The 24,794-nt window shown below is 48.2% G+C and overlaps 1 protein-coding gene and 2 long non-coding RNA genes across 4 annotated transcripts; 2 read left to right on the forward strand and 1 right to left on the reverse strand.

The window, feature by feature from the left end:
* The first annotated feature begins 276 nt into the window (after positions 1-276).
* Positions 277-7,150, forward strand: LOC119718345 (uncharacterized). The gene is made up of 2 exons (XR_005269346.2): positions 277-3,925; positions 6,525-7,150. It is a non-coding gene; the product is annotated as an uncharacterized lncRNA (long non-coding RNA).
* Positions 7,151-13,248: 6,098 nt separating this feature from the next.
* On the forward strand, positions 13,249-18,475 carry BOD1 (biorientation of chromosomes in cell division 1). Of its 2 annotated transcripts, XM_013107954.5 has the most exons (4): positions 13,253-13,514; positions 14,257-14,381; positions 16,202-16,402; positions 17,610-18,475. In XM_013107954.5, the coding sequence occupies exons 1-3, from the start codon at positions 13,281-13,283 to the stop codon at positions 16,398-16,400; spliced, it is 558 nt and encodes a 185-aa protein (XP_012963408.4). In that variant the 5' UTR covers positions 13,253-13,280; the 3' UTR covers positions 16,401-16,402; positions 17,610-18,475. The 2 variants fall into 2 exon arrangements, with proteins under 2 accessions (XP_027324325.3, XP_012963408.4); XM_027468524.3 differs by lacking the exon at positions 16,202-16,402 and having other exon boundaries at positions 13,249-13,514.
* A 752-nt stretch (positions 18,476-19,227) lies between these two features.
* LOC110354323 (uncharacterized) lies at positions 19,228-23,418 on the reverse strand. The gene is made up of 3 exons (XR_005269348.2): positions 23,283-23,418; positions 20,354-20,487; positions 19,228-20,261 (listed from the first exon to the last, which is right to left on the reverse strand). It is a non-coding gene; the product is annotated as an uncharacterized lncRNA (long non-coding RNA).
* Between the last annotated feature and the right edge of the window lie 1,376 nt (positions 23,419-24,794).

Below are 24,794 nucleotides of genomic sequence, written 5' to 3' on the forward strand. Positions count from 1 at the left end.
ACCCATCAGCGCAGCCTGCAGGGAGCAGCCCAGGTTACCCTGTACTCCTGCAAACCTCCCAGAGCCACTGAATCAGGGCAACAATTTGGGACAGCCTCAGAAATTCACGCTGGAGGTCTGTAAGATCCAGCCATGCACCATGATCCAGCCAAACGCCGTGTGAAGGTAAATCCAGCCTCAGCACTTCACTGCAACTCCTTTCCTCTGTGCCAAGGGCCAGCCCTCCCCGCAGGAGTCCCCTGCTGTAGCACTCACTGTTCTCCCGTCCCAGGAAGGAGCCAAAAGCTGACAGGTCGTTGCTTGGGAAGGGGCATGGGGCACCTGCTGCAGCGCACAGGAGCCAGCAGCGAGGATGGCGAGGAGCAGGGTGACACTTCTGCACTGCTCACCACTCTGTTCAAGGCAAACTGGCGGCACCTTCACCCACGTGGAGGACAGACATGGATATTAGGTCTCAAAGCACGACGGCTGTTTGCAGTGTAAATGGCAGAGTGTGTGTGTATCCTCCATCCCACAGGATACAAGTGCTAGTTTGCCTCGAGTAAGGAGGCAAGCATATTTTGGTGCAATCCCACACCAAATCTTGTTCTTTTCATCTCACAAAACTGTGCTAAAATGACCAATCTGCTTTTAATAAATGCCATTGAGAAGCTGCAGCTTGAGGAGGATTTTGAGAGCACCGCACTGAGATAAGCAACCTGTACTGAACCCTAACCAGAGCACCTCACGGGCACACTCATGGCAATAATTATATAAGAAGTAGTTTAATATGAGATGAAGTTCCTGTATCGTTTGTGCTCCACTGACAAAATACAAGGCAAGGAAACAGAGGAGCTTCATAATTGTCTCCCGTACACACACGGCTGCTGCTGCTCGCTTCTTAAGTAACACAACCCAAGCCTCCCGTCTGTGTTCCCTGTTCCCAATCCCTCCGTTAACTCCTCTACACAAGGAATGTGGGGTTGGACACCAGCACGCGGGGACAAGCCAGCACTCCTTCCCCTGCTCCCTGCTCGCTGGAACCCCTTGGAAGGCTCCTACTGAAATCTGCTCCTGCCATGAGACCAATACTGCGGCTCAGGAAGGCGAAGCTGCACAGACTGCTTTGTTTTTGTAGGGTTGCTAGGAAGCACTGGTTCGCATTACCGATTTTTTTTAAGGTCTCTAAACTACACATCAAAACAAGTTATTCCGCATGTACCAGAAGCAATGAAGCCTGGCTTCCACCAGCTTTGGGTCCTGTGTCCATAAACATATTTCTTTTTTTTTTTTTCCCCAGAGCAATGTCCCCTCCATCTCCCGAACACCAGGATCTCTGCTTGGCAGCACAAGAGGGAGCAGAGGCTGTAGCTGGGGCACAACTAGGAACTGGTTTATTGGCTGGCTGGGAGCTACAAACAGTGGCTGATTGCTAAATTCTGCCTGTCTTGCTCTCACTGGGGGACTAATTTTGGACTTTCTCTGCTATCTAGTCATCGGTTTTCATAAAATTTGTAGAAACTTTGTGATTTGATGAGCCTAGCTAAAATCTGGCCGAGATTTTTTGGAGGGTAGAATAGAGCAGTGGACAGGCAGACAGGCAGGCTGCACAGGCTGGAAATCGGGCTGGAAGTGCACTCAGCAAGGAACTACCTCAAGTTTGTAATAATAATAATAAAAAGGAAAAAAAAAAAAAAAAAGCACTTCTCGTTAAGTCCCAGATACTCAGTCAACCTTTGTAGCTGTGCCTGATAATGGTTCTTCTGACACATTTAACGAACACACCTAGGACCTGGCAAGCATGACTGGCAGAGCGCTGCTGCCATGAATATTCACATCAGGGTGTTGCAATTTAAATGACACAGATGCCACTAAAATGCCAAGGTCCAGAGTGCAAAAGCAAACAGAGCAGCTCTGGGAAACCCAAGCCGTGCAGCCGGCCGCTCGCTAGTGGCAGCGTTGCACCTCCTCCACACGGCAGCAGAGCGAGTGCCTTCCCTTTCTCGAGTTTTCCCTTTAAAAGGACCTTTTGGGGAGATTTTCTCCTGGTTGCTAACGGGCGTTCAGCAGCGCTAGCAACACGGGGAGCGTGGGTGTGGAGCACCTGGAGAGGCGCCGGGAGGTACGCGAGCGCTCGCAGCACGTGCGTGCCGAGTGTCTGTGGGCAAGGGGTGGCGCACGTGGATGCACAGCCATGGGCACGGGCATCGAGCCCAGGGCACCTGATCTTCTTCCCGAGTCACTTTGGCTTAAGAGCATGGGGCTGAAGGTGAAACCAGGCGTCCTGAAGGAAGAAGGTCTGTATGAACACACATCATGGCCACAGGATGGCTGAGGCTGGAGGGTACCCCTGGAGGCCACCCGGTGCAGCTGCCCAGGACCATATTCAGCTTGCTCTTTAATGTCTCCAAGGATGGAGACTCCAAAACCTCTCTGGACAGCCTGTGCCAGCGCTCCATCACCCTCACAGCAAAAAAAAAGTGTTTTTTTATGTTCAGACCTCCCCCATTTTGTTTGTGCCCATCGTGTCCTGTCCTGTCACTGGGCACCACCAAGAAGAGCCGGGCTCCATCCTCCCTGCAGCCTCACTTCAGGAATTTGTACACATGGATGAGATTGCCCCGAGCCTTCTCTCCAGGCTGAACAGGCCCAGCTCTCAGCCTCTCCTCACCTGAGAGATGCCCCAGTCCCTTAAACATGTCAGTGGCCCTTTGCTGGTCTCTGCAGCACCTCCACCTCTCTGTCTTGCCCTGGGGAGCCCAGAAGTGGATGCAGCACTGCAGATGTGCCCGCAGGCATAAATCCAGATTATCTAAGGCACTGTTGAGGGTATTTGGTTGTGTGGATACCTCCTTCCTAAACACGGAGACCTCCTTCTCATCACCTTCCTGCTCTGATGGGACTCTAGGATAAACAACATCTGAGAATGAAGCATTTGGAGATGGGAAAAAGGGTACGAGGACATGTAACAGCAGGACCAGACCATGCAGTGCCCTACAGAGCGTGACCATGCACCATCCCCAGGCTCTCAAGACAGGGCTGAAGCAAGCAAGGACACAGCAGCAGCTATAGATCAATTCCTCAAAGATGTCCTTAAACATTATTTATCACCAACAGCTAGACAGGTTTCATCTCGTGTGAACTGCTCACTCCCCAAAGTCCCACCACATTCAGCAAGACTCTACTTATATTGAAAAAGGTTTTTTATGAGACTTTTCTCTCAAATAATTGATAAGTTATTGCTGCCTCCCCTCTTTGATCGGCCTCAGCCCCGGTTGTGCCCAAGGTCTGGTCTTGTTCCAGCCCATCTCATTATCTGAAGCACCAGAAGCAGGTGGTGTTTACAGGACTTGTAGAAGAAACTGGATTTCTGTGCAAAGAATACAAATCTGAAGGCCACGGTGGGAAGCAAAATTCATCCAGAACAAATACTGCTCAGCCCTATTTGTTTATGGATCTCTTTGTTTTCTTAGTCCTACTCCACAGCTTTTTCCTTCTTCTTCCCCATCCCTTCTTCCTGATCTTTTCCTCCCCAAAGTACAGTGTCAGCATCCATCAACGTCAGAGAGGAGACTCCCACAGACTTCAGTGGTTTCTGAAGCCTTTCAGACCCTCTGACCTCTCTCCCCTAGAGAGAGGGGACACAAATCATCTGTTCGGTGTGTCCAAGCACGGGAAGAGCAGTAAATGGGTGAACAAAATGAAGGCCAGGAGAGAGATGTTATCTAGGTCCTTCTCTCTGATCCATTTCAGACTTTTTTTCCCAGGGCTATAAAGGTGAGGACTGTGCTATACCAGGATGGATTTGGGGAGGTTTCAGGAGACCACAGAAGAGATGTGTCAGAAGGCTGAGCCTGCTCTTTTTAATCCATTTGATGGAGAAGAGGGACTACTCTGGCTGCAATTTCTGTTGTAACATCAACTTCAAAAAACAGGACACATCCAGGTGTGTGTGTTGTGGTCCCACAGCCCCACAACAGCGCTCACCTCGCTTGCTGTGAGCCTGCTGGGCCAGCACAGGGCCCTTGGTCCTCAGCAGCCCCTTTAGAGGAAGGTCCCAGCTTCAGCAGCTCCCCCAGCTCCTAAATGCTCCCTGGAGGAGACCAGCACACCCCCAGCCTTACCAAGCATGGCAAAGACACGTGCCCTGAACCCAGTTGTGCTCTGTAGTTGCTGCTAGGGATTGCCGATCTTTCAGCTCCGCTGCGCTCAGCCCGAATGAGGCTCCACGCTAGGCACTGGGGGAAGCTGCAGTGGAACAAAATGGACTACAAGGCTGTTGGACTTATTTTTCTCCCCTTATATTAACTGATTAGCTTTCTTCCTCATTAAAGTCCCTTCAAGCATATCAATTACCCGGCTCTGATGGCAGGGCTGGTACAATAGCCCTCAGTGCAACCAGATGAGTTGGAATTCGGCACAGCCGACCAACAGGGCGGGGATTGGGTTACCCGAGTGTCAGCTAAAGGGCACTTTTCTCCTGACCTCCCTTTTCCAACTGGAGCTGAATGGTGGTTAGGAGAGGGGAGAGGAAATGCCAGGGAAATAGCACGAGCATCTTCCTGGGAGCTGCAAGGGGAAACCAACGCTGTGACAAAAGGCGAGAGGAATATGGAAATGTCAATCTAAAATTAGGGCAGCACAAAACTTGGCCTCCCTCTTCTTTTGTTCCTGTCTAATGGGAGTGGCATTGCAATTTCTGCATTGGTTAAAAGAGCTTTCACTTCTCTCTAGGACAGAGGAGAGGATGATGGAGATGGGGATCCAGCCCCACAGACCCTCTCCTCTGTTTCAGAAGCGGGCGTTCAGCTTGCCCTTGTGGCCCAGCCCAGCAGCTCGCTGTACTTGAACAGGGGCCAGCCCCATTTTTTCCAAGCTGCTTTGCCCGTCATTCGTTACAGCAATATCATACCGGGGATTGCTGCTATTGCCTCTACTAACCCGGCTGTCTGCATTGTCTCGTACCTGAGCTGCACAGTGCCCATCTGCCAGGGCTGTTACAGCGACGCTCACCTCCGATGCAAATTATTCCTTGAGCACTAACAAAAAAAAAGGTAACGGCACTGACATTGAATCTGTTAATCTTAAACCACTGCATTCAGTCGGTTACGTGGATGAAGATGCATTGCTCGGTGCAGCTGAATACTTAAAAGCACTGAGACAATAAGGATGCATTAAACTTTTATCTCCAGTGCTACAGCTACAATAAGCAATCAAAGAAATTGCCGCTCTCCCAGGGCTCTGCATTGCCTAAAGGAAACTAACTTTTGTCTCTGTGTGTGTGTGTATGGAGAAGGATGGATAAAAGGATCTCAAATACCAGCTGCGGTGCGTTTGGCTACTCCGTGTTAGACAAATGATGGGCACTGAGCACTGCACAAAGCTCAGACGAAGGCAAATTTTAATGCAGTTATACATAGGGAGGAAGATATGAGATCTTTTTCTCTCCAAGGGTTTCGTGATCTTGCCCAGCTTTTTTCTCCTTCCAAATATAAAATGTGTAGAAGACAATTACCAACTTGATTTTCCTTTCGTGGCCATGTTATGAAAATAAACCTTAATAAAACAAACCTTTACAAAAGATTTTCTTTCCCTTGGTACACCATTTGGGCCATATATCACTGCAGGACAGGTGTAACTCACCTTTCCGTGAGTGGCAGCTCCAGCAGAACTATCAAACCATGTTGTCATTTCTAAAACTAAAACAAGATTAGAAGTTCTCAAAAACCTCATACATTTTCCTTCTCAATTTATTCTCTGGCCATTTAATGATGTAGAAATTTCATTTCTCATGAAATACCCACAAACTGGCCATTTTCCTCATGAAATATATATGGTTTATGAAATTCCTTACGCTCTTGAGAAAATAAGCCACTTTATTCTGGAATGTTCACTTTTATAATGTCAGAAAGCTTTATTTTCCTTTTTTTTTTGACTCAGAACCAGGGTGGTTTCTGCAAAGGAGGTGCTTGGCATGTCCCAGCCTTTTAATGTGAAGGGAAACAGTGTTGAGAAAAAATAAAATAAAATAAAAAAGCTGATAGAGATAATTCCAAAACAAACCTTTGCTTTTCAAATGTTGACTTCTTGTTGATTTTCCCACATTCCCTCAATAGGCAAAATTATGTGGTAAGAAATCAAAGTATTTAAATAACTTTCTGTTTTCGTACCACTTTGTTTCTTGGGCTCACGTTCCCCAGTGTATGTTTTCTCCATCCCGCAGATAAAACTGTGTGAGTTTCGGCGAGGTGCTTGCTACAAAGCCTACAGCACCGTTTTCTCGATTTGATTAATATAGCTCTATGAAAAAAAACACCTCCCCATCACACCATGTGCACAATTGTCTCACTTACAATAGCGCCTTTCATCAAAGAGTCTGAAAGAGCTTTACTGAGTAGTGTTATGTGTACTTTACAGTGAATTAAAAATAACCTCCTTAAGTAACCTTCCTTTAGAGGCCCTTGATGTGAAACAACGTTGTTTTTTAAAAAATAGCCAGCGTGAAGCTGTTTTATTAATTTTTTATTTTTTTTTTTTTATTTCAGGCTTCAAAAGCATGGAGTTACCGCAAGCACTGACACGGAGCTTGGGGGCTTTGGCAAACATTAAAATTAGCCCCGAGGCATGCCACCTGGGCAGCCAGCTACTGGTGGGCCTCAAAAGCAAACGTATTGGAAAGCGTGTCACCTGGCCGTGCTCTCCAGACACCGTGTTCAGGGCATCGTAACCCACCGGCCTGCATGTCAGCAGAGTTCCTCATACAAGGAATGAGCGTTCGGGCAGCCAGAAACCCCATGGAGCAGAAGATTTTAGCTCAGAGCGTTAAACATCCCTAATCCTGCTGGTATCTGCCTCACTTTGGGATTTCTGTAGCAACCTGGGCTTTTCTGCACACCTTTTTTTTTTTTTTTCTTGCATTCTTTCATTGTTTCTCAGTTCTAGGAGGATCTCAAACTAATGTCCTCTCACCCCATCCCCAAATGTCGAGGGGATGTTTGAAAATCAGAGGCAGAAAGACATTTCCCTCTCCAAATGAACCAGGCGTGTGAAAAAGGAGTGCCTCTCCTTCTCAGAACGCGGAGGGCTGAGGAGGACAGGACACACAAGCCTACAGTGAAAGCCTCAGGAAGGAGATTTCAGGAATAAATGTGGTTTTGTTCCTTGAAAATAAGCAGCATCTTCCTGAGACCCATCATTTTGATTCACTGTTTCACGTGTAAATAATTTACTAGGCTAAAAGGTCAAGAGCTGCAGGTCCTTGGAGAAGGGAAGAAAACTGCAAGCTGTAAATAAGGGACAAGGAGCTTACTTGGAGCATAAAGCATGTGTTAGTAGTCCGTACAAAGAAATACACGTGCACATATCCACCCAGAAATAGGCTAAAGCAAAGCGCAGAGGTAGCGATAACCTCTACTCCATGTTTGCTCCCCCTTGAACTTGACTTGAGAGCAAAAAGTACGGCAAACACAATCATTTGGGATAGAAATTACACTTTTAAATTAGATTCTCAGTGCCCAGATGTACCGCTGATGGCTGCATGAAACAGAGGGGCAAAAGAAATTAATTTTCAGCCTACTTGTTTGCATCCTTTCATCCTCTAACGTCAGGGTAATTGCTGCTCGACTCCTGGATGTGACAGCCCAGTCTTTACCTCCCTCCAGAAGGTAAGGGAACAGCTGGCTCCCTTTCTGACACCAGCGTATTTCCAATCAGCTGTCAGGCAGCATTAGGTCCCTAAATGCTACAGCATGTCACGCTTTCCTCCCACTGAGCAGCTCTAAATATGGGGTTTCATTCCCCAGGCTGAGGTAGGGTAGGGCAAGGAGAAGGAAAGGGTCAAACCCTGTTTGGGTTCAAAGCTACAGAGAGTTGCAGGGAAGAGTTTCTGGAAAGGTGATGCAGTAAAAATAAGTAATGGACAACTGGCTATCCTGGCACGTTATCCTGACACAGATATGAAAAGGGAAAGATCGGAAATAGGCAGCAATTCATGCCATGCACGCCGCTTCTCACGGTGTTTTTTATAGCAGTACTGCCCTCACTAGTAAAATTGGTGGTATGGGAAGTGAGACGCTGCTCCGGCGAGCCTATGGGCTCCGGGAAAGGTGAATATTGAGCTTTGAGAAACGCGATTGTGGCCAGCAGTGTGCACAGAGAGCCGAGGTTTCTCAGAGTTATTCCCATCCCTGTCTCTGCATTCCAGAGCAATCACAAGCAAATTGTTTTTGCCACCAAAGAGCCTCTGTTTCCCTGCATAACGGGGCAGTTACTGAATTCATCAACCTAATCACAATTTTTCTATAAACACTCACGAAACACGTGAAAACCTCAACCGAAAGCCGATTACTCCGCTGTGTTCTGTTACACAGATGCACTCCAAGGTTGCAGTTGACAATCGAGTGTGGAAAATTACCCACTTCTGCATATATGGCAATAATATTTATATTATTTTTCCCACATGCTTTTAGTCTTTCATAATAATGGAAACAATGATTTAAGAATGAACAACAGTGACATTCCTGCTTGAGGACACAGCATGCACAACTCTGAAAAGTTCTGCGGCAGCTCAGCCTTACAAATGGGTTTGGCCTTAGGTACTAAAAGACACAGTGCTCCGGAGTTCCTAAGGGTTTTGGTCACAGTGGGAAAAAAGGAGAAAAGAGGGAGAAAGGGGGCAAGGGATCAAGGGAGAATGGGAGAAAAGGAGCAAAAACCACCGCTCTGGATGGAAATGGGCATATCATACACAAACTCTGTCTGCCTAAAGTCTCTACCTGTTGTTCTAACACCCCAATACCTCTGCAGGTACTTTACACATACATACACAAACACATATATTTATTTACATATAAAAATAAACCCATATAGGAATTGCAATGTCATCCATCACACCAGCAATATTTATAAGGCAATAGCACCCAATCTTGCAAGCAACACCTTAACACTGAACCTCAGGAGTAAATATATTATTCTTGGAATCACTGCCACGAGCTAAGCTGGCTATGAGCTCAGGCCATACCCACATTTGTGGGGCTGGGGGCTTAGTCTGAGTGGTGGCTGATGCAGAAAGTGTGTCACACACAGAGCATATGCTCTGTGGATAGTAGTTGCCCAACATGAATGGCAAATGTGCAGGGAACACACATTTTCTTCCGGGGCTTTGGCTGGCAAGCTGAGCGCATGGTGTGCATTCTTCAGGAGAGAATCATGGGCTGGTGAACATTCCTTTGACTTCTCAACTCTTTCAATAATTTGCCACCTGTGCAGCCAAGCTGTTCGTTCTGTAAATCCGCAGGATCTAAAAACTCTGGCGCTTCCTCCGGCTGCCAAAGCAAGCTCGCTGCAGCACTGACCCCAGCCCAGCCACCACGCAGTGAGCGCTGCGTTAACCACTTCAAGGCCTGAGGCAAAGACCAAACAGCCCACCTGGAGCTTGGGACACCAAAAGGACCACGCTGCCACACATGCATTTTCCCTACCTCAGGGCTTTCTGCACCACTGTCATGGTGCAGAGGAATGGGGCTGAGCACAGCTCCCTTCTCCCAGCTGAAAAGAGCCAGATCTGCACGATGCACAACTTGCACACCCTTCAAAACAGGCAAACCAGGCAGGCATTGCTTGCGTTCTTCTAACAGGGAAGAGTAAATTCCATCTCATTGACACTGCTGCCAGATTCACCTTTGTTCCTAGCCAGCTTGCGCTAAAACGTACTGTAAAGTTCTCGTGCGCAGCCAGATCAGGGCAATATCTAGGTTGCAAACACACCAGGGAAAACGCTCACCTGCTCAGAACAGCAAAGCAGATTTGGGTCTGTACTGCTGGAGGTCCCAGCGCAGGGAGGGAGGGAGGCAGCTTCCACAGCTCCTGCTCAGGAGCAGCTGCTTTTTGCATTGCACAAGGTGTGGCTCTCAGTACCAGCTCTGCCTCCAGCAGCACTTTGCAGAGACACACCGATACTGGCACAGACACGAGCCCCATTCACAGTCTCCTCTTCCTCCTGCAACCCCGTGTCCAACCCAGAAAGCCCTTCCTGCAGAGGAAACTGAAGGTGGTGGTGATGAAACCTTGCACTGATGCTGCTTTCCATGGCTGAAAATGCACATCCATCAGGTGCCCGTTTGTGAGCTAGGCTGGGATAACAAAATTTGATGAGCACCTTCAGCCCGAAATGATTTTTGATAGCATGGCAAGATTCCTATGGGGCTATTCCTACAGTTATTAGAAGGGAAATCTTTATCTATAAAGTGGTTGGATTTACAGGGGCAGAATTCCATGCAGAGCAGGGACTGCCTGCATAGCTGCTCGGGTCTGTCTGATCTCCCTTTGGGGTTAACACAGACTTTCTTTTGCTATCTCCTTACGCTACAGCACACAGGCATTGGAAAATCATGGTCCCAGTTCAATGCTCTAGTTTTTCAAGAGAACCAGAACGGATGCTAAAACTCTCCAAGTTTTCAGCTGAAGCAGAGAGAGTTCAGTAATTCTGTCACTAGCAGCCCAAATGTGCGTACCAAGCTTCACCCCCCAGCCCTGCAGCAGGGCTCTGCAGCTCCACCTTTCTCTGATCATTGGTATGGCCAAAGCTGGTAGAAGCTAGACTCAGTAACCGGCTTCTAGTTTTGTGGCTGGAGGTTGTCAGAAGGAAGAGAAAGCTTCCTACTGTGTCTCCTCCGTCCAGTCCGCATCGTTTAACACTGACACAGGAGCTGGAAAACCTCAGAGAGGAAAGTGAGCCTTCCCCTTTGCCAGCCACACTGATTGCCCCCACCCCAAATCCTCATGGGCAGGGGCTTGTGCTTCAAATCATGCGATAGGAAAAAGCTACACGCATCGTCTAAGGAAGAAATGTTGTCAATCATGCAAAGCCATCGGTGCAGTATAAAACAGGGCTTACAACGTTCACCACAAACATTCATGTCCATGACTTTTTGTAGGCAGCTGGAGCTGAGGGGAACTTTTTCCCCGTGCTATCAGAAATTCCAAGAAAACAGGAGCTGGTTTGCCGCTCCTGTGACAGCAACAGGGGGTGGGTGGAGAGTGGGGGCTGTGAACGGAGGAAACCTGAAGGGAGGCGGTGGTGGCACCCAGTGACAAAAAGAGCTGAGCTTCTGTGATTGAAAGCGTGACTCTGGACGGGTGGGACTTTACCAATTTAAACTATGATCAAGCATTTTTATCTCCCCTGGTCAAGCAATGGAATGGGCTTCGGGAGGCTTGTAACATATGGAAATAGACTAAATGTCATTGCTTTGATTTTCATCAAATAGCTTTCTAAACATTTTTTTTTTCTGGTTATTTCTCCTGAAATAAACTTCCTCCCTCAGGCTTACAGCTTTGCTGTGAACACCCTACACACATATTCCGACCCAAGAACTGGGTCTTCAAAACCAGCAGAAAACAGGTAAGATTTCACCCTTCCCGAGTCTCCTACTGACCTGAACTGTGCACACCGCCTGGATCTTTCCTTGAGGGCAGGGATACAGGAGAGGAAAAGTTCACAGACCTGACAAATTTTGCGCTAGGTTTGACGCACGGCCAGGTCCAGAATTCTCCCCCCCTGGGGGCTGGCCTGCTTTATCTCACACACTGGGATTTAACAGGCTATGATGATGAGCAAAAATACCCTACAGATGAGGTGAAATGCTGGGCTTTTCTTTGCTACAGATCCCCAAACACTGCTTAAGCGAGGTCACACAGCCAGCCAACCTGTAAAAAACACGACGAATCCTCAAAATATGACGAAACCTACCTACCAGGTTTCCCCTTTCTGCACACCCCAAGCCCCCCCTGTCCGTGCTGTGCTGAAGAAGGAAGCGCTGCCGGGCAAGTGCCACGGCTGGGACGGGTGACAGGTGACAGTGTCTTAGAGTCATTTGTTAATTGGGAGGGTCATCGGCTTGCGGGAGCCCCCAAGGCATGAACCCCGGGCTGGATGTCTCCCGGCGATGGGTGCGGGCATGGGGAGGCAGCCTCGGGCTGCTGCTGCTGCCTAGCCCCGGCTGGGTGCGGAGGGGACAGGAGGGGACAGGAGGGGACAGAGGAGGGGACGGGACGGGGCAGGGGACGAGCTGGGGCTGAGCAAAGGACGGGACGGGGCAGAGGAGGGGACGGGGTGCCCTCTGCCGGGGCAGCCGCCTGCAGCCGCGCCCGAGAAGCAACGTGTGGGACTGAGGAGGCTGACAGCAGATCCTGGTCTCAAAATTAATGAATAAATAATTTAAAAAAAAAAAAAAAAAAAAAAAAAGTGTGCTGGTGGAAGAAGCCTCTGGAGTGTTACACGGAGACCCCGAGCCCTCCATTTGCTCCTTGCCTGGGCAGAGTTAAACTAAAGAGAAATCTGGGACAGCGCCCGTGCCTCTTCACGGGACACAGCATTTGCACAGGATGCTTTTGTCAGAGCATAGCTCAGGCTCTGTAAAACACCACCAGGTTTTTTCCTCTCTTCTCTCCTCAGAGGTGCCAGATGGAAGGGGACAGCTTATGCTGCTTGTCAGGGCTCCTGAATTTTAATCAGGCAGAGGAGGACAGCGCACAGAGTGCTGCCTTCATACTTGTTCAGCAGGGTACAGAGGGCACCCATGCGGGGTGTGTTTGCATTACTGCTCTCGTGCAGGGTCTCCCTGCGGCTGCCACCTCCTGCTGCATTAAATCCTTCCCTGCACCATGACTGGGAAAGGAACAAAACCGATGCGTGGGGTTTGTACCCAGATATCGCACAGTCAGAGCAGTGTCTAAGAGCGCGTCTGAGGCCACACAAGAGGAAAAGCGCCTGGAACATGGGTTGGTTGGCCCTAAGAGGACTGGGTTTGGGGCCGCCCTTCCTTTTGTTGGTGATGCAATGAACACAATCCCAGGAAAACCATTTTTAATGGGTTCACACCAGTGCCTTCCTCACAACCCCACTGAAAACCCCTCCCAAATCATGAAGGAGTGGACACCCCCGGGGGTCTCAGGGCATGGACAGGACGGGACCGCTACTCCCCACGTCTACATTTGGGGGGGGGGGCACAGCACCGCCCCGGGGCTGCCACAGCCCCCCGAGGGCCTGGCAGGGCCCACCTCAGCGCCCCCCCCAGCGAACTACAACTCCCAAGCTGCACCGCGACAGCCCCGCTCCCCTCCCCTGTCCCTCCGCGATGCACCCTGGGAGTCGTAGTTCCCCTGAACTTACAGGCCTCGCCGCCTATAAGGGCGCCTCAAGGGGAAGGACTCGCCTCCCCGAGATGCAACGCGCCGGGGCGACGCAAAACGCCGCGCGCCGCCGGCGCCGGCCTGAGGCGAGCGGGTGGCGGCCGCCGGCCATGTCGGAGAGCGGCGGCGGCGGCGGGGCCGCGCCGGGCGGGGCGGGCGGAGGGGCGGCGGGAGGGGGGGGGGCAGCGGGAGGCTCGGCCTCCGCCTCAGGGCCCGGAGCCACCGACCCGGCCTCGCTGCCGCCCGGGGACGCGCAGCTCATCGCCATCATCGTGGAGCAGCTGAAGAGCCGCGGCCTCTTCGATGGCTTCCGCAGGGACTGCCTGGCCGACGTGGATACCAAGGTGCGAGGGGGCCTCTCCCCGGGCCTTTGGCTCGGTCTCGAGTTCCTCAGGGGCCGGTTTCAGCGCCAGGCCCGTGCTCAGCCCGCAGCCGGCTCCTGAAGCTGCCCCGGGGGGGCTGCCCAGGCGGAGGGACCCGGCCCTCGGTGTGGCTGCCCCTCTGTTACCGACCCTTTCGTGCATCACCCCGCATTCACACCACATTTGATCTCAAAGTGCTGCCACACACTCCTTGCACAGGACCGTAACCTCAGTGGCCATATGTTCTTGTACGTTTTTTTATTTCCAGTAAACGGGAATTAATCTAAGTTTCCACCTACAAAACCCTTCCAATTTTTAGCTTTGATGTTGGTGTCACAGAAGCAAATCACTTTGGTGATAGCAACACTCGCTAATTACTGGGTTTCCTAGGAATTCCGTGATAGACGGTTTCCAGACAAGAACAATCCTGTATGAACAACTCCTGTCTATGCAGATGGTTTGTATTTCACTAAGTAAAGTTAGGAGCAGACAACAATTTTTAAGCAAATCAGTTATTTCTGTTATTGTAACAGCATGCTGACAGGCTGCTCGGTGCAGTTACCAGTTGTGTTGTTAAGTAAAACAAGCTTACCTTTGTTCAGAAAGTCTGAATACAGACAACGAAACAGGAATGTACACAACAAAAGAAGTACTATGCAGGGTTCTGGCAGCGGGTTGGGGATCTTTTAGCACTTTAACTGGATTTTCTTTTGTTGTTGTTTAGCCAGCCTATCAAAACTTGAGGCAGAAGGTGGACAACTTTGTATCGACCCACCTGGACAAACAGGAATGGAATCCAACAATGAACAAAAACCAGTTACGAAATGGGCTCAGACAGAGTGTGATTCAGTAAGTAAGCACCGGTCTGCAAACCAGTGGTAACGTGATTTGATAAGTAACGTATAACCATCTCGCTACCTGAGTCAAATAAGAATTTGCAGCATTAAGTTTCTCACAGCACCTTCTGTTGCGGTCTCTTGAGTTTTACTGTAGTAGTGGATGCAGTCTTAACTCTCATGGAAAGGCTTATGTTGCTGCTTTACCTGCAATTTGTAGTTTTCATGAGTTGAGGAGCATGGTGAGGTACTCACATTTGCTAGCTAGCCAAGTTATTGCTGCAAAAACCCAGTACTGCCCACTTAGCAAAACTGTACCTGATATGCTGAGTTGAATAACCTTGATCTTCCTTTTCTGAAAGGAGGAGAGCCCGTGGCACTTAAAGAAAAACCTAAAGATTCCAAAGCTTGTTTAAGTAGGCTCCAACCACTAGCAGGCAGTAATGAAACGCGGCTAGCCCGATTTCACGCAGCAGAGCGTAGCTTTTTAACAGCTATTTAAGATGTACTTCCAGCACAGCAGGAAAGCCAGATTACCTTCACTGCTTAGAGATCTAGGTTTAGCACCTCCTGCTGCTAACTCATCATTGCCTGAAGTAGGAGCCTTAACTGGTTTGACTAAAAGTCACTGATATAAGCAGTGTTGTGGGGAGGGGGCAGTAGTGAACTTGAGAATGGCATTTATTCTTCCAAGAAGAGTTACTAGAATGTCTTGCACGCAGAAGCAGTATTTCACTTGATGGAAACTGCAGATCATTAGTACCTAATGCTAGTTTCAGTTTTTAATCTGTAATTACAGAAGAGGGTATCCACTGAAAGTACAGAACTTTATACCTTTACTTAAAGTCCTTGAGACATGCCTATCACTTCACACATCCTCTTATTTCATGATAATCAGCCACGAGGGAAATGGCAATAGAAGAATATTACACCAAAGAACCCGTAGTTAGCAGAACATACAGTGCTCGCTTTAGCTAGGCTACTAGTATAAAAAAATAAAAGGGAGTTTGGAGAGTCCCTGTCACTCCTGTGGGTGCAAGACCGAGCACAGAAGGCTGTCAAGGCATGTCTGGGTAGCTGTCCTTTGCTGGATGCAGATACACACGTGCTGTTAGTGGGAGGTGATGTGATGTGTGGTGACCCTGCACCCAGTCACCCACCAGCATCCGCAGCCTTGTTAAGTCTTGTGGCTGCTTTTCCAAGCAGCGGGCACTGTCGGCGTTTCCTGTCCCTCACAGACATGACTTAAGCCCAGACTGCCTGTGCCCCACAATCCAAGAGTCTGACGCGGCCCTCGAAGCAATAAGTCACTTCAGTTACTGCTGCTTGGTTCCAGAAACTTTGCCGTGTGCTACGTGTTCTTGTTTCCTTAATTAATACACAGCTGTCTAGACTAACAGTTATAAGAAGTGAGTGACAGTAATGTTATTGGGGGAAGGCCTCTTCTCCCTCAAGACAGCCAAAAAAAAGACTGCTCTCACCTGCCTTCCTCAGAATAGCTTGTTTCCCTTGTTTGTGCCAAAATGTGTTTGTTTGCTTTCATGTTGACCTCATTTCCACATGAGCCCTATTAAAGTGGCTCCTGTCCAAGGTGTCATTTAAGTACCTGAGAGACCAGATGTCAGTTGTTAATTCTGTGGGGAGAAGTGAGAAGGGGTGAGGGGGGAAAATAGGTGGTTGAAACAACTCCCTGTTAAGGATCTACTGAGTGGGCTGCAGTTCTCACCATGTTAATGCTAATTGCAGTTGACAGGAGGGCTCTGGAGAATTACTGGAGGAGAGTGGGGAGAAGTTTTTCAGAGGAACTGAATGACTCCTTTGTCTTTGTTCAAGGTCAGGAATGCTGGAAGCTGGAGTGGACAGAATTATTTCTCAGGTGGTGGATCCAAAACTAAACCACATCTTCAGGCCCCAGATAGAGAGGGCGATTCATGAATTTTTGGCTGCACAAAAGAAAGAGGAAAGCGTGCCAGCTCCTCCTCCGGAGCCCGAGAATAAGGATCCTCCTGCTCCATCTCAGGATGCCTCCTAAAGGTCTTGTATTTCTGCACTTACTACTTAGAGCTTTCACGTAGCTCATCTCTGTAGTTTGTGTAACCTAAGATAGAGAAGGCACTGTATTCTTCCTGGCTGAACAGGGAGGACACTTTGATCATGAGCACGTTGTCTGTGTCAGACAGTCATCTGAGCTGCTTCCACTTAAACGTCTGCTAAAAATATATTAGGACTGAAGACATAGGTATGATGTAAAACAGCTATCAAGGAACACTGTGGACTCTGCCAGTGCTGGTTTTGGATCGGGCCAAAAGGCCTTTTATTCCTGTAAAAGCATATCGAGCAGCGATCGACATGGAATTGGCTGGACAGCTTTCAGAACACTTCCAAATGGATTAAAAATATATCTTTTACTGAAATACATCTGGAAGTGGAGTGGTGACAAGTTATTGTGCCTCAGCACTGAAATTTTTAGATAGCTCTTCTTTAGAACTTACCCTGGAGTGTTGATTTGCTAGTGACTGAAATATTCAGTGAGGTTAAGGGATCTGGGAGTGAATAACTCCATTTCCAATTGAGTTGTGTAAATAGAGCAACCTGTATCTTTCCAGCTGAAAGGACTGAGGGTGCCTTTGTTGCAAACAAGTGCATTCTGGCTTTTGTGATTAAAATAACTAAAGGGGCCTCAGGGGGCTATAATTGCTGCTCTGTCTTAACACAAATGACTGTGCATCTCTGCTAAGGCCCTGTATCATAGCGTCGGTTTGAATATCGAGGCCTGTGTGCACATTACTGAGGAACCACTATCCTGATGGGAAACTTCAATCTGCAGCTTTGCTGGTGAACCAACTTCTTTCACGCAGTATGGTTTTTAGTTGTGAATTGTTCTAATTACCAGTGCTTTCTGGAAGAAGATAAATCAACTGTAGATTGGGGAAAAAGTTAAGACAGCAGTAAGTAACCCACAGTGGCTGCTGTTCTGCTTGGAATGATTACAGCAACGAGCATGGATTTTTAACTTTATGATAGAAATGAAAGTGCCTGTAATATCATCCCGAGTTACTGAGTTATCTGTGACTTGCAGCCATAGTGCCTTGAAACATCTCTGCATTTGTCTGGTTCAAGTCGTTAAAAGTCCACTATGACCTGCAGCTCGGTGCTACTGTTAATTAGTTTTATACATTCTCTCTTCAAATGCATTTACTCTTGAAGGTACCATCCCCTAAACTCTTTTTCTTTCTTGCAGTGAGTTCCTGGTATTAAGCAGCTGCACTTGCAAAATACACATCCTGCTAGACTGGCAGTGGATTGCTTGTTGCATTTGTTATAGGATCTGCCAGAGATGATCCACCTTTATCAGACCTGTCAGAAGGCATTGAAATTCAGATGGACCTGGAGTTCTGCGTGTGGAGGGACAGCCAAATCATGAAGATAATTTTGCTGTTAACAGCAATACAGGGAGAAGCATGTATTCTTATTAGTCATGCCTTCAGGCAGGGGGGCAGGATAAAAAAGGAAATTAGATCTTATTTGGAAGGAATAGGGAAGGGGGTTGAGATGATATTAGACTTGGGAGCAGAGAAAAAAGATGTTTGGGGGATTGGGGTTGCCTCTTGGAGGCCACATAGGAGTTGTTAGATTTTTTTGTTATAGGCCCAATGTGAAGAAGCATCATACACCTCTGCTGTGTAATACAGTAGCAAGCAGTAGGTGCTAGGTCAGGTGTAACTCATTGCACTGTTTGCTCTAGAAAGACACATTTCCTGTTTAAAACTGGAAAAAACACTTCAGGATCAATTATCCCAATAATTTCTGTTTCATTGCAGGAGAATGTTTACAGTTAGCTATGACTATAGCTGATTTAATTCTTATTTCCCAGGTAACTCTGGGAAACAAAGGGCACCAGAGCAGGTGGTCAGTTTGAAACTTGTCTCTTTCAACTTGAAAGACTTTTCTTTCCCGTGAAATTTCTCAGGTGCCTAGTGGAAACTGCCCTGTGCTTTCAGCTTGAGTGCATGCAGTGTCCTCTGGATGACAGTCAAATAGATAATGTGATCAAGTATTCTGCCAGCAAATGTCTATACCTTTTGCAATAAAAAACTTCAAAAAGAATTCCAGCTTTCGAGAGCTTTTTCTTAAGGAAAAAATGGATGAAATCCACAAGTCCTGATTGCTGGAACCCTAAGGAAGTGCAGCCCTACACAGTTCATAAATGAATCCAGCTCTGACAACACCGTGTTGATAGTGGATGTCATCATGAAGTAAAATGCACATTAGGATTCTTCTCCTTATGAAAAGTCAAGTATCCAGTAACTGAAATGACCTTATGTGGACACCCTATTAGTTACAAGGTGTAAGTCCTGAGTAAGTTCAGTCTGATAGTAGTGATGGTGTAGGCATGCTCAGCCTTGTGAAAACAAGGCACCTCTGGCAATGGTCTAGACCTGTTTTTTTGTTTTGTTTTTTTTTTTTTTTCCTTTCAGCCAGTAGTCTAAGAAGCTAGTGGCTGCCTCTGTCACTGAGGAACACAGTGTATGAATCCCTATGTTATGTAGGAAGGTGGTTGAGGTACATAGCTTAATAAATCCTAGAGCAGGGAAGGAATTGGATGCTGCACTTCAGGCTCAATATACAAAAAAAAAAAATAGAACAAAAGATAAGTACACACTTCAGTAAGCTGTGATAAACTACAAGTTTTAAGGGTTATGTGTTAGAGCTGACGTATCATGGAATCACCTTGAGATCCCCATCTCGCAGGCCAGACTAAGGGTTTTAATTATGCCATTTCGTGTCTAATTATGACTTCAAAATTAGAAGCAGACAGAATGTACTATGAATCAGTGAACCCAGGTATGAAAGCCCTATAAAGGTGGGGGGAAAACCACAAACCTGTCTAGAAGGATTGCATGACTGTACAGTTATCACCCCTGTGCTTATCAGGGGCAGCCAAGTAGCTTAGAAGGCTTGGCTGTTAAAGGATTTACCATATATCCCATGCAATTTAAATACAGCAAAGTTTAAAAAAAAAAAATCCTGATCTTAAAATGGGTGGGAGCAGTAGAAGAAGGGAAAGCATGTTTTAGTCAAGACAAAACATAACTACAGTTCAGCACTTGCAATTAGGTGATGAATAATGCATTTGTAGCACATTCTCGAAGTAAAACTGATTCTTGCTCTAAGTGATTAATAGGTACGTTATGATTTTTTGCAACCTCTCATGCAAATGTTCTAGAAATAATGGGTGCTCCTTAAGATGCTCACTGTGTAGCTGTTCTGTGACAACTATTCCATGAGTAAGAGTGAACTAAAAAGCAGCAATTACAAATACCTTCTTTCTATACAGCCAAAATATTCCTGTACACAGTCATCTTTCCACAGTGTTTAGGAAAGTTGTATCATATGAGGAATGTTTAAACACACTTTTTTAACCCTTTTTTTTTAAGGTAGGTAAGATATCAACCAACCTTTCAAAATTTAAGCCTTCTGGATGCACCAGACTGTGTTCCTTCCTGCCAGGAAGATCAGCACTTTGGCTGATGGTTCCTGAGATGCGCACCAACTGCCAAAGTACAGACCTTGCCCATGGACTTGCTCTCATTGCAGCAGTAGAAGGATGAGCAGTGAAAGGGCATTTGCTTTTTGATTGTAGGAGGGGGAAAAAAGGGGGAAGCAATCAACCTTTGGCTTTTCCGCAGGAAAATAGCTCAGGTTTTTAATCTTTCAGAAGACTACAATGGCATCAGGCCACCCTGTACAGCAGTACAGCTGGTAGGAGGAGGTCTCAGTAGCAACAGATGACCACGGCAGCATGCAGAGCAGGTGAGCCTCGCTCCAGACACGCTGCACTGGAGTGAAGTGGGAAGGCTAAGGGTTAATTTGGCCCTGTGCCCTTTCTCTCCTAAAAGAAAGGAGGATTATAAATTGCTAACTTGTCATTTACAGTAACCTAGGAAAGGGGGGGGGGGGTCTGAATCCCAGCTGGTCACATACTGGCATCTGAGCAGTTGCCTTCAGGCAGCAGCAGAGACAACGCCATGTCAGTAAGTGGTGCAGTCTCACATGCCAGGAATGGGGGGGGATGATCGCTGGTTCAAGGGGAAACTTTCCTTTGGACATTCATCTTCCTTCACAAAACAAACCATAAACATCGTATTTGTTAATTAACACTTCATCAAACAGCTCCACTGCAATAAAAGGTGCATAATCTAAGCTATCCTCATATAAGTCCAGTTGTTCCCTAGAGCACAGGCAGTCTCCGTGCAACCTTTTTCTACAGCCCTCCCCATCGTTCTGCTCAGGCACTGTGCAGACATGCCTCTGCTCAAACCAGACCTCGCTACTGACAGCAACGGGCAGCGCTGCAGCTCCTTAGGGTGTGCATTTCAATAGCTGAGCTCAGCAGCTGATCCAAACAATAGTTTGAGAACTGATTTTAAAGTGCCAGCACCAAGCCTCCTGGAAGCTTCTTTCAATTTAACCTGAAGCAATTACCAACAGAGCGAGCTGCAGCTCCTGACCACCTCATCAGGACCACTGTGTCACCTGAGCCCAATTTTTTGGGGCACATGCACTTCTAGTCCTTTAGCAAGTGCAAAGTGGGCTCTTGAGCATCTGAAGCACTGCTACAAGATGTGAGGGGCCTGCACAGTATCAGTCAACACATCTGAAGGGACAAGCAGCAACTTCAGAAATCTTGATAGCACGGCTGCTCCTGATCTCCTGCCCTCAGCCTTCAATTCAAGCAGGCTCATTTGGTTCAGGCCCTGTACTACAACATTAATTTAACATGAGCAGTTAAAGACACATCCCACACCATCAGTTAGTGATGCTGGTGATGATGTGATGCTCCTTGCCAAAGTATTCTGGACCCACACTGATCTCAATATAGCTCAGGTGTCTCAAACCCAACCACACCTGGCTCCACCTCTCTGCATTTAGGGCAAGCATCACTGCTTTTAACAGGACACAGCCAGCACACCTGGAAGAGAGGTTTTCAATATACTATTTTGATCTCAGCTGAAAGAAGGGGTGCCAGGAGGGCAAGAAATCACATTGGGAACATTTAACAGAGTATTTTATTCTCTTTTCACCATGTTAGTAGGAAACACAAGAGCAGCACTCACTGTGACCATGCTGCTCCTGTGCCACCATGTGCCATGATTGCAGAGCTCAGTGAGTACCAGCCCAGTTCTCTAACAGTACATGGGGCACAGTCACAGCCAAAGAGGATCCCATTCCCCAGCTTTTTGCTAAACTAGATACCAATTTCCCCAATTGCAGATTTAAACCCACAAGAAACCGGAGCAGTTTGACTGTTTCACAGTTCAACTTCTTTTTTACATTGTATTGAAAAGCATAATTTATGAGCTTCCTTAGAGAGAGAGCAGCTTAATTCCTTGTGAACCCCACACCTCAACCACCAAAGCTTGCAGGTTTCAGAGACTCCCTGCTCCTTACCAAAAAGCTGCGTGCAGTGCAGCCATTCTGAGTCTGGCCATAAGAGGGAGATAAACCATTGCTTCATTTTTCAGTCTGGCTGTCTCCTTGCAAACCCAGAGCAGATGCAGGACTCAAAGCCTTCGCTGACTCGTGAGTGAATCAATTCAGCAAGGTGCGGAGGAAGTTCTCACAAAGCTGTTCCCCGAGCTCTGACTATACTTGTCTAATGCAAATCACACAGCAAATACTTCAGTTTCTCAAGAGGTTTAACAGAGGGAACCACACGTCAATCAGGATTATGGAGAGCGTGGGGAGGAAAGCGAAGAGCCTAAATGCTCAGGGACAAAAAAGGCAGATTTAGGTTGTGAAACCCTAAATTCTGACCTTCCCCAGTCACCGATCTGGTCTGGCACGAACACGGCGAGGTTAAAGCAGTTGTGCTAGTGCCCGCGGCCCCAGATGTTGGAGCCGTGAGATTATATCGGAATCAAAACTTCGGTTCTTGCATTTTTGGAATTCTAATGCCTAGCCCACGTCGGTGCCAAGTCAGCCTCCGAAACATGACTGGGCAGTACCCGCAGCGCTATCTGCCCTCGTCTAGACGCTGTCAGGAGGCGAGGAGAAGCACAACGGGCTGGGAGCCGGCCCCACAGAAAATTGCCTCCAGCATCAGGTAGAGCCCGGCAAGGCAGAACACAACACAGCCACCCCACCTGTGCTGGGTAACGGGGGAACCTCCTATAGCCCCCTGCACCTGGCTGACCCCCACACAGGGAAATCAGCACTTTGTGTTTCTGATTGCTTGGAAAAAGAGTAAAATAAAAGGAATCCCCAAACCAGCTCAGGTCCTGGTCCTACAATGAATTCATATAGGGGTATAGGGCTGCAGTTTGCTTTGCAGAGTTGGGGCCTTTAGGAATTGCGAACAACTTCACACAATAAACGCATCGACTTCGGAAGGGATTTGTAACAGAAGCAGAAAGCCACGACATCCCCAAGTTTCATGTTTCATTGCAACTCTGCAGAAGAGAGAGAAAATAATCCTGCTTCAGAGAACAAGCTGAAGATCTCACATTTTCTACAAGGGGGCAGCACTTCTATAGGAAAAAAAAAAAAAAAAAAAAAAAAAAAAAAAAAAAAGAAAACCAGCTTTCAAACTTCTCCACAGCACTCCCTGTAGGGAGTACTTCAGTCACCCCTTCCAGATCCTCACGTACCAATATTCACAATATTCACCTCCACCAGCTCCTCCTGTTGTGACTTACTCTTCCAACTAAGTTATCTCCAACTTCTACCACCACAACGCAGCAAACCAAGGCTTGCCACGACCATGCCAGCCTTCTCCAGAAACCATCCTTTCTCCTCCAGCACTGGTCCGAGCTCCTTGCCTTCCATTTTTTGGCCTCCTCAACCAACAGAAACCACACCACAAACACAAAACCATGCAAGAAAATCCTGAAAAAGCCTTGTTCAACCTTACCTTGCTCTGGAGGGACAGCCACTCCGCTCACCCCAAGCTCTGGCACGCACACACTGTGCTCCCCACCTAGCTCAGCCCCAGCTGCAGGGGCTCAGCCGTGCAAAGTGAGCTCACCTGCACCCAGCGCACACCTGAGCTGCTGCCCATCTTCCCCCCCCCCAGGGTCAAGCTGTGCAATTTCAGCTCCAGATGTAAAAATCCCCTCTTTCCGAAACAGCATGGAGAATGGGGATTGGGCAGCTTCCGGCACCAGGAGCAACACCTGAGGGTTCCTGGCTCCCCAAAATACCCCACTGCCTTCCCCCAGCGATGCATGAAGGTGCCAAGGGGCTCTGGCTGCAGCTTTTATAGGGACACATTTCTTTCCCCTTTTTTAAACAGGACTATAACATCGTTTCTTTGGGGAGTATCAGGATGGTATCAGGACATCCACGATACCACTCTGTCTTGCACAGATTTACATCAGCCTCCCCAAAACCTACACCACAGCAGGGGCTCCCCGCTGCCCATCACTTTCAGTCTCAGAGAGCCCCAGGGGTCCGGCAGCCCCCGCGCTCCGGCTGTTGGGGAGGGGGTTGCTGAGGCAACAGCACGCCTTACTTCGCCGTGATTTAACCCAGCTCTCACCCTCCCCCCCCGGCCGCCACTGCCGACGTGCGCCAGCGAGGGTACGGCTTTTGGGGGGGGGGCTGCAGCCGCCGGGGTCCCAGTCCCTGCACGTCCTCGGCAGCAGCGACGAGACGGCGATGGCAAAGCCCAGCTCCCCTCTGCAAAGGGGACAGCGAACACGTGAAGAAGTGATTTATAACAAGGGTGACCCCAAGGCATCATTTGTGACATGAGATTTTTCTTTTCTTTTTAATTTTCTTGCCATAAAAACACTTTTTTCAGACTGACAGCGACCTCTGTCCCCAAGGGTATTTTGCCGTTTGGCACCGCTGTCACCGCGGGTCTGCTGAGGACATCACGGGGCTCTCCAGCAAAGGGCTGAAATGGGGTCAGTCGTGCCAGAGCACAGCTCTCCCGAGAGCCAGCGGTCATTTGGGGCAAAAAATTCCCCATTTACTTGATCAGGGGTCTCACTCACTCTCAAATCGCGTTCATGCACCATCAGCTGTTTTGGGAAGCCGGGCTCCTCGGCAGAAAACAGAAGGAAAAGCGGAGGTTTGGTGGGTAAACCTCAGGTTTTGCATCACCCACATTTTTGCATCACCCAAGGTTTTGCTGTCAGGGTATCACGGGTGGCCCTGGGACCAGAGCAGGACAGTCCCACCAGCCGACCAAAGCCTCGCTGCCTGAAGCGAGAGTGGGCATTGTGTGTCAGCTCAAAAGAAGAACTCAGCTGAAGTTCTGCCCTGAGTGGAAGAACTGCTTTCAGACAGATCCTCGGGCACAAAGGCCAGCAAGAGAGCACAGCAGAGAGCACGTGGAAGCCTACAGGAAGCCCCTGAAAGCCCCCACAGAAAGGGGAGGTCCTGGCCGGTGCTGCAGACACAAGAAACTCAGGGAGGT

The sequence above is a fragment of the Anas platyrhynchos genome, chromosome 14 (genome assembly GCF_047663525.1).
Source record: "Anas platyrhynchos isolate ZD024472 breed Pekin duck chromosome 14, IASCAAS_PekinDuck_T2T, whole genome shotgun sequence".
Classification (NCBI taxonomy): domain Eukaryota; kingdom Metazoa; phylum Chordata; class Aves; order Anseriformes; family Anatidae; genus Anas; species Anas platyrhynchos.